This window comes from Nansenia antarctica, assembly GCF_963989245.1.
Source record: "Nansenia antarctica genome assembly, chromosome: 4".
Lineage (NCBI taxonomy): Eukaryota > Metazoa > Chordata > Actinopteri > Argentiniformes > Microstomatidae > Nansenia > Nansenia antarctica.
Genome location: NC_137689.1, coordinates 37,974,148 through 37,989,882, shown reverse-complemented (window position 1 = coordinate 37,989,882; position 15,735 = coordinate 37,974,148). Strand labels below are relative to the sequence as shown.

Here is a 15,735-nt window from a genome sequence, read left to right as displayed (position 1 = left end):
TTTGTGATATGTTTACGCAGTGCGCATCAGTGGCACTTCCAGTCACTCCCTCGCTTCTACTGTGCTTACTCAGGCCGACAATACTGTGCGCGCTGCGCTGTTCCGTCTGTTTATTGTTACTAACTCGTATTATGCTTATCACCAAGTTCTCCCATACTGTGCTTTTGGACTAGTATAGCATGTTTTTATCAACGGTAATCAGGTGCTTTAGTTGGCGAGTGAACTTGGTAATGGTAAGCATAATACAAATGAACTTGCTGTTACATAAATGTGAAAAATATGATGATAAATATAAATATAAAACGGAAGTATAATATATGGCAGATATGACAGTCTCACGTCTACTACGTTCCAGTTCAACAAATTACGCCACAGATCCTAGTTAACTGATGAACACCTCAGATCTGTCCTGAGAATTGCCACAATCAAACTGACACCAAACTTTGATGCACTGGCAAGTCTTTACTTTTTAGGTAAAGGCTTTTACTTGTAATTTATATTGGTTCACACAAACACTCTCCATCCATCTGCTACTGGCCCGGCCCGGCCTGTCTGTCAAATTTTAAAACTCATTGTGGCCCCTGAGCCAAAAAGTTTGCCCACCACTGGTTTATAGAGATATTTAGTTTTTCTGAGAAAGGAAAGATGAAAAATTATGAGAACAGCGGGTACTTACGGCATTGAGGCCACACAGCTGGTAGCACATCATGGTAACGATGACAGTGACGACCTGCCAGCGCACAGCGCGGTTAGAGAAGAGCTCAGTGACCGACGCCGTCTGAAGGTTGTTCTGAGCACGGCCCTCGGCCTGGACCTCCTCCATCTCCTTGGACACGTCCTCCTTTCCCAGGAAAGCTATGAATGCTGTGAGGCGCACAGAAAGGATGAATCATTACACCTGTATTCAGATTCAGATTCAGATTCAGATAACGTTTATTGCCATTATGCATACACATATAGGAATTTGCTTCGACATTACAATAAGTGCGTTTATACTTTTTTCACGTGTCAAAAAACAGGACAACACAGGACAGACAACAGTGCATTGGATAGTGCAATATAAAGTGCAGTGCAGAGTTTTTACAGTGAGTGAGTCCAGTGCATATTCAGTCCTGGGCAGACTTGGGGGCGGGGGGGAGGGGGAAGCCAGAGTCATTTATCAGCCTGGCGGCTGAGGGGTAGAAACTGAGCCTGTGGCGGGCCTTCAGTGCCTTAGGCAGCCGCAACCTTCTTCCAGAGGGAAGCAGGGTGAGGAGGCCGTGGCCGGGTGGAAGGGGTCTGCCATGATCTTCCTTGCCCTCCTCAGAGCCCTGGTGTCATGCAAGGAGTTGAGGGAGGGCAAGGGACAGCCGATCACCCTCTCTGCTGAACGTAACACCCGCTGCAACTTGGCCTTGTCCTTGGTCGTTGCAGCAGGGAACCAGGTGATGATGGAGTGGGTGAGGATGGACTCTATGATGGCCGTGTAAAACTGGACCATCATGGACCTCGGCAGCCTGAATTTCCTCAGCTGCCGGAGGAAGAACATCCTCTTCTGGGCCTTCTTAGTGAGGGCCTCGGTGTTCCGCTCCCACTTGAGGTCCCGGGAGATGGTCATGCCTAGAAAGCGGCATGACTCCACGGAGGCCACCGGGGTACCTCCCAGCGTGATGGGAGGGGGCAGGGCTGCTTTCCTACGGAAGTCCACCACCATCTCCACTGTTTTCAGAGCATTGAGCTCCAGATTGTTTAAACTGCACCAGCTCTGCAGCCCCTCGATCTCACCCCTGTAGGCAGATTCGTCCCCCCCGGAGATGAGGCCCACCAGGGTGGTGTCGTCTGCAAACTTCAGGAGCTTGACCGAGGGGTGGCGGGAGACACAGCTGTTGGTGTAAAGGGAGAATAGTGCTGGAGACAGGACGCAGCCCTGCGGGGAGCCCGTGCTGGTGGACCTGGAGCTGGAAATGCTCTTCCCCAGCTTCACCCGCTGAGACCTGTCAGTCAGGAAGTCCGTGATCCACCTGCAGGTGGAGTCCGGCACCTGCAGCAGGGATAGCTGGTGCTCCAGGATGTGTGGGAGGATCGTGTTGAAGGCCGAGCTGAAGTCCACGAACAGGATCCTGGCGTAGTTGCCTGCAGTGTCTAGGTGTTCTAGAGCCTGTATGTGGCTCTCAAATTGCTTTCTTTGGATTACCGTACAAGAGCCTGCAGAGTTCTGTAAAAAAGGTATTGTCGAGAGAAGAGACAACGAGAGACACCAGAGTGATGGCAAGAATAAAGTGTGGAGAAAAGGAACTGCCCAATATCCACAGCATTAACACCTCATCTGTGAAATATGGTGGAGGCGGGTGTTATGGTATTGTTGGGTGTTGGGTATGTACGGCTTCCACTGGAACTGGCTCACTTGTCTTCATTGATGATGTATTGGCTGATGGCACTTGCAGGATAAATACTGATGTGTACAGAAACATCTTGTCAGCCCAAGTACAAGCAGATGCCTCCAAACGCATTGGACGGCGCTTCATCATACAGCAGGACAATGACCCAAAACATACTGCAGATATTGAGCGTCAAAGTTTTTACATTCCATTATGTTTTGTGAGATGGAACCGTTGTATTTTATGAATTACTAACTAAAAAATTTAAACATTTAAAAAATATCACCAAACAGACATTAATAAACACCTAATGGATCAGATTATGTAAATAACTACATTTTGACAAAAATGGAGATAGAACCTTATAATGCTAACGTCACGAATTGAAGATGGCTGCAGTACAAGCATGGCAGAGCCTCACCAGTGAAGAGACTCAACGTCTGGTGGGGTCAATGGGCTTCAGACTTCAGCCAAGGATTGTCAACCAAATACTAAACATGAGTGCTTAATTTGGACTCTTGCTGAACCTGTCCCATCAGTTTTGTTTATTAAAATAGGGGGAATATGTCTAAAAAGTGTTGTAATGTCTGAATGGTGAATGGTGTACAGACATACCCTCAAATAGGCTATGACTTTATCGTCATAGTAATTGTTTCATGTCATAGGAATTGTTTAATTTTAAAGCCCCAAGTAGATATATACAGTATGCACAATTAGAGTGGCTATTCCCAACAACAAACTCAAATAACAGGAGTGGAAATACTCAACTCTTTTAGCAGTGCTATGGGGAGTTATGTATATAACTTTATAACAAATGTTGCACACTGCATTGAAAACCTATTCACCTGAACATGAGGGGCGAAGCAAATATTGTACAAATAAAATCAACGAACACTGTAAAAAGATAAGATCTTGTATAAAAACTACAAGTTACCTGTTGCTTGATGTGCCAGATAGGGGAGCAATCCCATAAAAAGGCCAAAGGTGAGGACTTGATGTTACTTTTCAGAAGTAAAAAGTGAAAAAAGCAACAACCTAGGTTTTAACTGATTGAAAACAAGTTAATTAGTACGTTAGTTGGTATGATGAAAATGCTGCAAATGGCATTACCGGTACCTTTATTGACCAAACCTGTGTTTTAATTATGAACCAAATGTGCAGGTGTATACGAGAACGTTCCATTCTGTACCCCGGCAATCAGGAAGATGAAATAGAAGATCTAGTTGCATGCTGGGTTTGTCAGAGCGAGTGGCGTGACTCAATATCATTATTCACAAGCACATGGCAGGACAAGTGGCTCTTCTTTCTGCAACGGTGACATTGCCCCTATGGGGGGGCCTATTTTGTTTTGGGCAGGTTGACAGTGAGGCTATACTGGACCGTGTTGGAACCTGACCCTCGCAGCGGGACAACAACAGAGGGCCTTATCGAGGCCAGACAGACAAACCAGCTGTTTGAGGAGAGTTCCCACAGGATGTTGTCAGTACGAACAAAACGATGCTGTGTAATCTCAGTGAGTTCAATAGGAACTAATTTGTTATCAACAGAATTTAATTCACTTAAGCTTTATTTGAGCAAGGGAAAGGCTCACTTTATCAGTCACAGAGTGCTTAACAAAGGGCCCGAGCTCCAGAGAGAGAGGGTTTGTTGAAGATGCCAATAAGAGCATTGAGGAAGGAAAACATAAATACATGATGCCATGGTATACGTCCTGTAAAAATGGTCCAGGAAAGAATACAGTGTATGATACAGTCTGTCCCACCCATACTGTCTTTGACCCCTGAGGTTTTATGTATGTGTGGGGAGCATGGCGCGTTCTGGCCTGCAGAGGGAGCCAGACTGTCGTTGGAGGGGGATAATGAGCTGATTGCGGACAGGTGTCAGTGATCAGACTCGTTATCCCACTGGTCTATTTCACCTGTGTGTGTTTGTTCCCTCGAGAGAGCGAAGGAAGCGGTGAAAACCGGTCGAGAGAGCGAGAGCGAGAGCGAGAGAGAGAGAGAGGCTGTGCAGCACCCGCAAGCAGATCCCTACAGGAGGGGTGGAGCGGGCAGAACCCGAAAGGGGGGAGCAAACAGCCGAGCGTGACGGGCGAAGCCAGCCGTGCGCTGTCCAGGACGTATCCGCGTCATTAATAGAGTGGGAGAAAAGACTCTCTGCAGCACGCCAAGGGGCGTGTCTGAACATGGTGCGCTAAATAAACACCTTTGTTGAACTGTTCCTCTGTGTCGACCTCCCTCTGTGCCTAGAGACTCTTACAGTATGATAGTGTCTTTGACACCTGAGGTTTTATGTATGATAGTGTCTTTGACACCTGAGGTTTTATGAAGCAACAATGGGAAGACATTGAATTAGACTAAGCATTTTAGCTCATCGTGATTTACAAATGGAATTCAAAAAGAAACAGTGTGTCAACAGCAATTCTACATGTGCAGAAAATTATCATGGCATATCTGCCTGCTGTGACAACACTGCTTCATGGAGACAGTTTGATGAAAAGAATGTCCACTTTCCGGCACTGAAAAACTCCCTAGTTGCTATGGCATTATGTTTCGGGTCATTGTCTTACTGTATGATGAAGTGCAATCCTTCAGCAATCAATAAGCATCAATAAAGACATGTGAGCCAGTTCTAGTGGCAGCTATACATCACCAGACATAACACCCCTTGCACCGTGGTATGCTGTAATTGGCAGGTCATTTTTTAACATTCCTGTTGACTGTGTCTCAGTGTGTATTGTTGTATTGGTTTGTTTACTGACTGTCTTAGTGTCTATGTTGTATTGCTGTGTTGATTGGTTGTGTCCCAGCACTTATTGTTGTACTATTGTCTTTTTCCTGACTGTGTATCAATGCTTATTTGCTGTATTGTTGTGTTTGCTTGGCTGTGTCCCAGTGCGTTTTGTTGTATTGTATTGTTTTGTGTTGCCTGTCTGCATTTTGTGCTTACTGTTGTATTCTAGTCTTAATGTCCGTTAGTGCTTTTGTTGCATTGTTTGTGTTACATGCCTGTGTGTAATGCTTATTGTTGTTTTGTGGCATCTCATTTAATTGTCGATTTAATTGTGGTTTTAAGTGCTGTTAGTTTTTTAACATGTTTTATCTTACAGCCCTCCTCCCCTTTCACCTTATGAGGCAGGCCGGCATGGTAAATAAGAATTTTGTTCTTAATGGTCTCGCCTGGTAAAATAACGTTTTTTGTTTTTTTTAATAAATCACTTTGGTACACGATAATAAGTGACCATTCTTTTTGAGTTGAACTAGTGGTTTGTAGTGCGTCTGTAGATGGTATACTCTGCCACATTCACACCACCTCCTGGAGCGTGTTCCTGATCTGTGGGACAGTTGTTTTGGGGGGTTTCTTAATCATGGTGAGCATCCTTTATCATCCATTGTAGAAGTCTTCGTTGGCCTACCAGCCCATTTTCAATTACTTGCTTCTTTTCTTTTTAAAGATGTTCCATACTGCAAGCCTAAGGTTTTGGCAATGTTTCTGATGTTTTTGATTGTATTTTCCAGCCTATTAATGGCTTCCTTGACATTCACTGGTACCTCTTGTTGACAGACACCAATAGCAAACTCAATACAACAAGCCCATCCGAGCCCATCTGAGCCCATCCAGCCCATCGCCCAGGTAAAACGCCATAAATAAAACGTGTGGTAAAGGCCAGTTGACTGTCACGGTACCATCGCTGGAGAATGAAGAATGTATCTTTTAAACTCTGGCCTTCTGTAGCTCTTCTCATGTCCAGGACAGTTAAGGTTTTCCAGCTAAAACATTTAATTGTAGTTTAGTCAGAATGTAATTATTTTGTTTTGTACAGTTGTATATTAAATTAATAAACGTATAAAGAACAAACGTTCCATTTTTTTAATCATTTTGGAAGAAACAAATGGCCGTCATTTATTTTGGCCAGGTCTCTCATAATCTCATTGAGATTAACCTGGTCAAATAAAGGTAACATTTGTTGTGGCTACAGAAAAGGTTTGTTTGAATTAGGCCTAAGGTGTATGGCATGGGAAGACTGAATGAAGGAGAACCACAGTATCTAATCAATGGAAATAAATACATTCCTTTGGATATGATATAGTCTTGTCTGAGGTAAAGTGCTCAGCCCCATTATGTCAAAAGGCCTCTCCTGCAAAGCTACATTGCTCAAGTTTAGACTGTCAGTCTGGCCTAACCATACTGTTAGAAATGATCTACTCACAAACTATTACATTCAGCAATTAAGTGACAAGCCATTAAACCCATATGTGAAGGCCTTGTCATAATGGCATACTGTAGCATTCTCTAAAATCAAATCACTCGTGTGTACGTGCATGCAGGTGCTCATACATATCCATGTGTGTGTGTGCATGTGCTTGTGGTTTTGTGCACTGCATCAGTATGTATGCCTGTGTGCTCCAGCCAAAATAACCAAGTTATGCAGTAGTTCACTGTACCCAGTGGTGTATCTATTTTTTTCTAGCAGGTATACTGTGATTTTTCCCTCCCAGCCTCATATCGTTCAATTCGCCATAATAATAAATCCGCGCTCCCTGTCTAACGTTATATATATATATATATATATATATATATATAAATGACATGTTATAAGGCTGATCTGTGCATGATAGTGCTGCATTTTTACATATTTCATGTTGCATCTCCCCCCTTTGATGGTATATGACGTTTTATACAACAGTTAGTTCCGACCAAGTAATTTGATTGGACAAGAGGCATTCCATGAGTTACGATATATAGTATAACAGCACTGGGACTTTTAACTATATGTAGCACTCCGCCGCACAGGTGTTAAATTACCGTTAATTAGACTACATTGTTACTAAGAAGACATTAGCCAACTCAATCAAGAAAAAACAGAGGTATTGATCATTGGCGAGAAAACTGGGAGAGAGAAATTATCTGCACACTTGAAAACACTAGCTCTTAACACTAAGTGTCAGGCCAGGAATCTTGGTGTCATAATTGACCCAGATCTAAATTTTGAAACTCATATTAATAATACTATTAAAACATCCTTCTACCATCTAAGAAACATCACTAAGGTACAATCATTTCTCTCCCAGGCAGACACTGAAAAATGAATGCATGCGTTTGTTACTAGTAGGCTAGATTACTGTAATGCTCTCCTGACAGGTCTCCCCAAAAAAATGATAAATAGACTACAAATGGTTCAAAATGCTGCTACTCGTGTCCTTACTAGGACCAAACGAAGAGCGCACATCACACCTGTCTTGAGATCACTACACTGGCTCCCTGTCAGTCATAGAATAGACTTTAAGATCCTTTTACTAGTTTATAAATCACTTCACTGTGATGCACCCAATTACATGGTGGACATGCTCATAAGATACACACCAGCTAGACCCCTACGGTCTAGTGGCACGGAACTTTTAATAGTGCCAGAGGCTAGGACAAAGAGATTTGGAGGATCAGCTTTTAGCATATATGCTCCTAGATTGTGGAACACCCTACCTGAGGGCCTGAGGTTGTCTAAAACTCAGGACATTTTTAAGCGTGACCTCAAAACCTACTTATTCAATGTCGCCTTTTGATACTAAGGGAGATATTGGACATTATAGAACTAGGATCACTAGGCCATTACACCATACTCGTGTTTTGAGATTTGTGTTGACAGGAAAATGGACCCGGGTGCTGATGAGGCACTGTCAGCTCCAAATAGCACCTAGAGCAGTACTGGAACCGGTACAAGGGTGTACCAGGACCACCACCAGGTTGTATTGCTGTCATCTTTATTGTCTTTATTGTGTTATTGCATCATAACTGTGCTTAAGATTCTCTTTTGGCAGGACCTGTGACCATGCTGGATGCAGAACGATGCAAATATAACACTAAATTTATGGACAGTGTGTACGCCGATAATATGCAAGGAATTTTTCCTGGATACATGGTGTACAGGTTTTTGCCCTTGCTTGCTTGCTTTGTGCCGGTGGTCCTTGGCCTCCCCTTGGGGACCGCTGGGTACTGGTAGGCAAACTGGCTAGTAGTCGCTCTATTGGTAGAGGGCTGCAAGGGAATTTTTCCTGGCTACATAGTATACAGGTTTTTACTTTTGCCTGCTCGCGGCTCTGGCAGTATTGATTGATTGATTGACTGATTGACTGAACATCTTCATTGTGTGAAGCGCATTGAGTTGCATCTTCTAAGAAATGCGCTATACAAATAAAATTTGATTTGATTGATTTTTGATTTGATTAGCCAATCAGCGCGCAAAGCAAAACTCTCCGTTTTTAAATCCTCAATTTTGGCCGCCATTGGCCAAAAGCTGTAATTTGGCTCTACAAGTGTTAATATATCATTTTATGAAGTTTTAATCTGTTTTCAGGCGAGAAAGTAACCATATATATTCACAAAATGTATCCGGTTTATCAAAATAACCCGTTTATATATCTGATATCTGACGTTTTTTCCCCCCACTTCTGTGGGAAACTTCGCTAGTTGAACAGTCCCGTTGAGGAACTATTTTTTCTTGACGGAGCCAAAATAAATGATTAAATAAACAAACAAATCATAATCTGTTGTCACTTATTACTGTTAACTAATAAATTGCGCTGTAGAACTGGCGGCCTCGTACCTACGACCGAATCACAGCCGTGCTGATAATCAGTATAACACACTCCCTCTCGTGTGATATTGCTTAAATAGTCAGTCCCAATGGTTCAATAGTCAAGTGTTTCGTAACCCAGACGGGGTGAATTTTATGAATGAAAGTGTGAAAGTTCTGTCACAAAACGCCGTTACGTATCCTCACACATTTTTAAGTGGGTATATGGAAATCCTTGGCCTTTCCTAGTGGGTATACGGTGTAGTCCTGCGTATCACGTAGACTACACCACTGACTGTACCTTTCTCTGCTCCAGCCTCGTCCCTCCTCTCCATCAGGAGGAAGCGTGGGCTCTCCGGCAGGAAGGGCAGCACACAGAGCTGGAGCAGGGCGGGCACGGCCAGGAAGGCAAACAGGAAGTTCCATCTGGACTCCTGCAAGTGACCCCAAGACAAAGAAGACAAAACAACAATGTATGATGTACAGTATGGCAATGGTGAAAGATAAATGAAGAGGATTGTCGTGATGGTGATGATGATTGTTTTTGTTCTTGTTATTGATTGTCGTTGGTTGTTATTTTCTTCCAGGTTGTCTTTTAAATTCAAATAAAGTTGTCCTCCGTTGTTGTGTGTTGGGGATGGGGGATATGTCAGAAGAAGACCTCAGCCTTAATGGGTAGAATTAGGCCCAATCCCGATTCTCTTTTCTACCACTTCGGCTCGTTTTGGAGTCACTCGCTTTGGAGGGCCTCCGAACAGAGCCACAAGCCGTAGTGGTTCCCCGGGGGAAATGGGACAACCCTTCACGACTAATACGTCATCCGTAGTGTAATGAATGGGTTAATTCATAGTCAGGACAGCGCATGCGCCTTAGAGAGAGTTCATGATTTACCAGTAGGAGTAAGGTGTCTAGGACAGGTGTCGAGAGAACCGAAGTAAACTGGTTATACCTTTGTTGAACCCAGACTCAAGTGTCTTATTATTCTATGTCCAAGTGACATTACACGTAGTATCGTAGAAAAGCATTGACGCTCGCGATTCATTCACAACTTGAATGAACTTGAACGCTATCAATCGATCAAACAAGTCATCTAATAAAAAATAACAATGCTTCATTATCAGACCATGACAGAATAAGCTCTAACCTGTATGAAACCTGTGCTCATACCCTGCCAGTCTGCACTGATTTAGGACAACAGTGCAACAACTTTGAGGCTGAACTTCAGTTACATTTACGGCGTCATATGCCATCAAAGGGAAACATGGAAAAATGCATTACTTACAGATTTAATTTTATGACGTTACGAAATCTGATGTGACAGGAACGCTGGAGAAACAGCCGCTGTCCACTGCATTAGTTAACTACATGTCCTTGATGAGTCTCCCGCTCACTGCCCTCCATCAAAAATGGCACATACCTGTATATAGTACTAATACATATAATAGTACATAATAACAACTGCTCGGATTAGATTGCCAGTTGTTTTGGTATAATAACAACTATAGCGTCATATACCACCAAGGGGGGGAAATTTGCGCCTATCATGCTGTCAAACACCACAGGTAATAATTTATTTCTAAATAAACATGATTGTACATCTCTGAAATGGAAATCGCGCTGTGCTTGACACTTCCATGGGACTGACGTCGGGGCAACACGCTGACTGTCAGCCTGTGACAAACGCGCAGATATGAGTGCTCCGGTCTGTCCTGCTGGCTCCGGTGTCCTGGCCGCTGTCCTGAGCGCGCTGGACTGTGGAACTTTCTATGTTAAGCATAGGCACAGCATCTCGACATAAAAGCGATTTATTTTGTTATGCTTGTTATAAAGAATGGGTCTATAATGCATTGAAATAACATTAAATTATAGAACCCATCAACAATATTACATAATAACAACTGCTCGGATAGGATTGCGGGTTGTTTTGGTTTAATACGTGCCATAGCTGTAAATAAAACATGGAAATAGGTCATGCACACATCAGCCTAACGTTAGATAGATAACTTCACATTAAATATGTCTATCATCATCCGCTGTCAAACGCCACAGGTAATCTTTTATTTCTAAACAGGAATGTACATCTCGATGTGAATCGCGCTCCTTATGGGAAGGCTGCATAGGCACAATATCGGCATAATAGCGATCTTTTTTTGTTATGCTTGTTGTAAAGAAAAGGTCTATAATGCATTGAAATGACATTAAACTAAGATAATACGATGGTTATCATAATGTTTCAAGTCTTTAATTACAAGTAATTCCAGAAAAAGTAAATTACATTTCAGGCTCGTATTACGAGAGCGAAAATAACATTTCTGTAGATGTTTCGCAATGCATGCCGGAAGGGAGTCTCATGGCTCCGAATCGAACGAGGGTCAAGATTTTCTCCAAATGGAGCCATGGAAAACCCTAACCCTAACCCTAACCCTAAATGAGTAATTAATTGGGACGCCACTACGGCTACACGTGAACGCGCAAAATGGAGCCGTAGGGGTGAAAACGGAGCCGGAGTGGTGAATTGGGATTCACCCTTAGACTCCCCCTGGGACCCAGTGGATACCTCTACCTCAGCAACGTGGGTGTATGGCGCAGCTGCGACTCTCACGCTTGATTTTCATCTGATTTGATTTAGATTTATTAGGATCCCCATTAGCTGATGCAAAGCAAAACATCAGCTACTCTTCCTGGGGTCCACACAGAACATATACAATAAATCATCATAGAAACATAGAACAAAGAAGAATGACATCAACATCATCACAGAACAAAGGAGAAATACAGCAACATGCATAACAACAAATAACATTTTTTTTTTTTTTTTTTTTTTTTTTTAATGAGAACAAAATAAAAGTCAGCAATGCTCATGGCCTCAGTTGTTGGTGAGAATCACAAAACACATAACAAAAAAAAGAACCATCCACAGATTCTACACAAACCAATAAAAAAAAAAGTATATATATATATATATATATATATATAGCCCTCTTGTGTCAGATGGGTCAAATCTGACCGATTTACAACTTTCATCAATCATAAATATTGTGTTTTACATTTGATTGGCTCAAGAACTTTTGATATCCTCCACACTGGCCATTTGAACATGTACAATTGCTGATCACCACTTTCATTGAATTTTGAGAGGTTTAATCAACTTTGTAACACCTGTGGTGTTCCCGGTCAAAAATGACCGCCATAGAAAATGAATGGGTAACCCTAGATTATGTTCATCCATCAGATGGAAAACATCCCCATACACACCCACACATCCACAACCAGTACATTTTCAGTGTCTATTCTTTGTATATTTACTGCAGTTATTCATGTTAACGGACACATTGTTTACAGCTTAAAAGGGTGTTAAATTAAATTTGGTGATGATTAATGGTTTTTGTGTTAATGTAAGAGCAGTTAAAACAAACCGGTCAAATTTGACCGGGAACACCAAAGTAAGGGGGGAGAAACGAACACGACAGGAGGGTTAACATGGGCACCGAAATGACGTTGACGTCAGCGGTTTGGTCCGGGCCTTCGACTTTACAGCACAGCTTTGCAGCAGAGCATGTCTTTATGCAGTGTGCATGTTTATGTCTAAACAGACATTCTAATTCTAATTCTAAAGCACTATTCCATGGCATGTGGCCCCACAGCCAAATAGGTGAGTTAGATTGCAAATTTGGAAGAATTGAAGCTTAATACAACAACGTGAAATTCGAATCAGGCTGTAACATTCACAGTTCCCAGTTAGATTTCCATGCGCCGTATGGACCCCTTTCCAGGAACCAACTGTGACAGAAATATTCTGCCTCATTTGCTATTTGTTACTTAAAAGTACTGCAGAGGTCAATAGGGTAACATTAATGAACTAAATAATAATAATAATAATGTCCATTCAATGTCTATGGACACCACACTCACTGTGGTCCCATTCAAGTTGATTCACTGTAAGTTAAGGATTTACCAATGGTACCCCACTTCCCCTGCCTACTGTGAGCAGTCCAGTTGAGTGAACTGCTGTTTCATATAAAATACGATGACGTCAACTGGCAGTTTGTACGAAGAAAGAGAGAACAGGGAGTGTATCAAGACAAAAGCTCATCAAATGAATAGTTCCAGCTATGAAAGGACACTGCTGCACCCAAGCTGTGTAACACGCTTCCACCAGCAATCCGATGCTCTGATACTCTCGCTGATTGCAGACGCATTCCACCTGCTGAGGATCAGCTGCTTGGCTCTATGAAGGCTCCAGCCTTCAGACACAGGCTGTGTTCGGAATGGTATACTGCATACTAGCATACTCAATGAGTATATACTGCATACTGCCTACTAAATTCATAATAAGTATGCGAAAACCAGCCGACCGTTTACACAGTATGCATCAAGGACGTGCCGTCCATATAAGCAGAGTAAGCAGTGCTTACCCAACGGAAAAAAAAAAAAGGACAGTGAAAATATTAAAATAAAAGTGCATGTAAACCGTTTGTTTGATTTCATTAAAAGCGTCGTATTTTAGGTCCCAGGGCAGCAGGAGTCATTCATTTTGACGTTGCATTTTGGCGCCACCTGTAGGAGTAAGCACTCCCTACTCTGCCTGCTTGCATTGCGTTGCATTAGAAGCACTCCTCTCTCTGCTTTCCCTCGCGTACATTCGAATGCGTGAAAATGTCTTTTTTATTTTTTTTCGATGCCTCAGCCCGCTGTTTAATGTGGCCAGGGTAAGCATGCTTACAGCCAATCAGTAGTTATTTCATTCCGATAAGAGCTACTGATTGGCTATCATTTTCAAGTTCACTTAACGTTTCACACTACTTTCTCTCGCCCGGCAGAATAGTTTATGCTAGCTCAAACGATCTAATCAATAAGGATAACTTGCTTTTTAAATTTTGTGAATATGGACATTACTGTCAGTGTCAGCGACCTAAAGGGATTTCGTAGACTGGGCTGGACTGCAAAAACAGAACTACTTGCTAAAGGCCGGCCAAAGCCACCGCTCAACGATCTTCACACCCAGAAAGGGAGATTCGCTAGGGGGTTCCAGCAAGCCTGGTATGAGCGGAAGAAATGGCTATGTGGCTGTGCAGAGACCAATCGCCTCTTTTGCTACTCCTGTACATTGTTTTCTACAGATTATAGTGTGTGGACTCAGAAAGGCTACGGGGACCTTAACAATCTTACCAACGCGCTCAATAAACACGAGAAGACGGCAACACACATCAGAAGCCAAGTAGCCCTGAAAACCTTTGGCACCACGACGCGCATCGACTCAGCTCTGGATGAGCAGATGAGACTGGCCACAGAAATTCACAACCAAAAGGTAAAAGAGAATAGAGATATTCTAAACAAATTAATAGATGCCACCTGCTTCCTAGCTAAGCAAGAAGTATCATTTCGGGGAAATGAGGAAGGCAAGGAATCTCTGAACCGTGGGAACTACGTGGAACTGCTACATCTCATTGCCAAATATGATTCGAATTTAGCCACCCATTTAAGATCATCCACTGTTTTCTCTGGTCTTTCAAATAAGATCCAGAATCTGATTGAGGCAATCGGAGACGTTATCATCGACAACATCAAAAATTAGATTTCTGAAGCCCCATTTGTTGCTGTCGAGGTCGATGAATCGACAGACGTAACCAACAGAGCCCAGATCTCAGTCATTCTGCGCTACGTGCTCAATCAAGAGGTGAAAGAAGCCTTTTTAGGTTTCGATGATGTGAGTAATGATAGAACTGCCGGGGCTGTCGCTGATTATGTTTTGAGCGCTTTGGATAAATGTAACTGCTTTGGAAAATTAGTTGCCCAAACATACGACGGAGCAGCCATTATGGCGTCTAGTTTAAATGGGGTTCAGGCCAAGATTAGAGAAAAGATCCCAGAGGCTATTTTTACGCACTGTTATGCTCGTAAATTGAATCTCGTATTATCGCAATCGGCAAGGTCTATTCCAGAATGCCAGGTATTTTTCAAAACAGTGGAAGGCCTTTCATAATTTTTCAACAAATCGACAAAGCGCACAAAACTCCTGGATGAGGTCGTCAAACGCCGGTTACCAAAAGCAGCACCGACACGGTAGTCTTCACACTCACGCCTCGTTCAGACAATCAACCATCAATATTCAGATTTGCGGACCATGTTTCAGTCGATAATCGATAATCCTACAAACTGGGATAATGAAACCCTAATGATGGCTACAGGCTATAATGCATGGCTGGCAAAGGCCTCGACGTGCTTTCTCCTAGACATTTATGAGGAGATTTTCAACATCACTGATGTGCTGTTTAATGTGCTGCAAAAGAAGGGAATGGACATTGGTTATTGTTGTTCTAGGATCGAAGATACAATGACCGCTTTGGAAAACAAATTTCAGGACTTCGATGCGCGTTTGACCAGAAACGCAGCCAGCTCAATCTCACTGAGGGGCGAGCGAAACCCAACCAACCCATCAAAGACCAGAGGAAGATACTTTATAACAGGATTTCTTTTTACACGCTCACACAGATGAAGGCTAGATTTAGCAACTTCGAATGTTTGAATTTCATTGGCCTTATTGACTGCAAGCAATTTAACCAAATGTCAAAAGAATTTGACAATGCCAAATTTGAGAGCCTGGCTTTGTATCATAAATATTTCGATTTTAAGGCAGATTTAGTTGGACTTTACCAAATCCAAGAGGTGAGGGAGAAAACACCTGAGGAGATGCTTGGATGGATCATTCAGCATGACTTGGCTGAAACAGTTCCAGAGGCAACAAATTTCATTAAACTAGTCCTAACCATACCAGCAACAACGGCATCTGTTGAGAGGTCATTTTCA

At 42.7% G+C, this 15,735-nt stretch overlaps 1 protein-coding gene across 1 annotated transcript in view; it reads right to left on the bottom strand.

Moving 5' to 3' along the window:
* slc2a9l2 (solute carrier family 2 member 9, like 2) overlaps positions 1-15,735 on the bottom strand; it is a 301,840-nt gene that overhangs the window by 173,722 nt on the left and 112,383 nt on the right. The window contains exons 7-8 of the mRNA XM_080528977.1: positions 9,230-9,362; positions 677-864 (exon numbers count right to left, since the gene is read on the bottom strand). Of these exons, the coding sequence (XP_080385103.1) occupies positions 677-864; positions 9,230-9,362 (321 nt within the window). The remainder of the gene's footprint in view (positions 1-676; positions 865-9,229; positions 9,363-15,735) is intronic.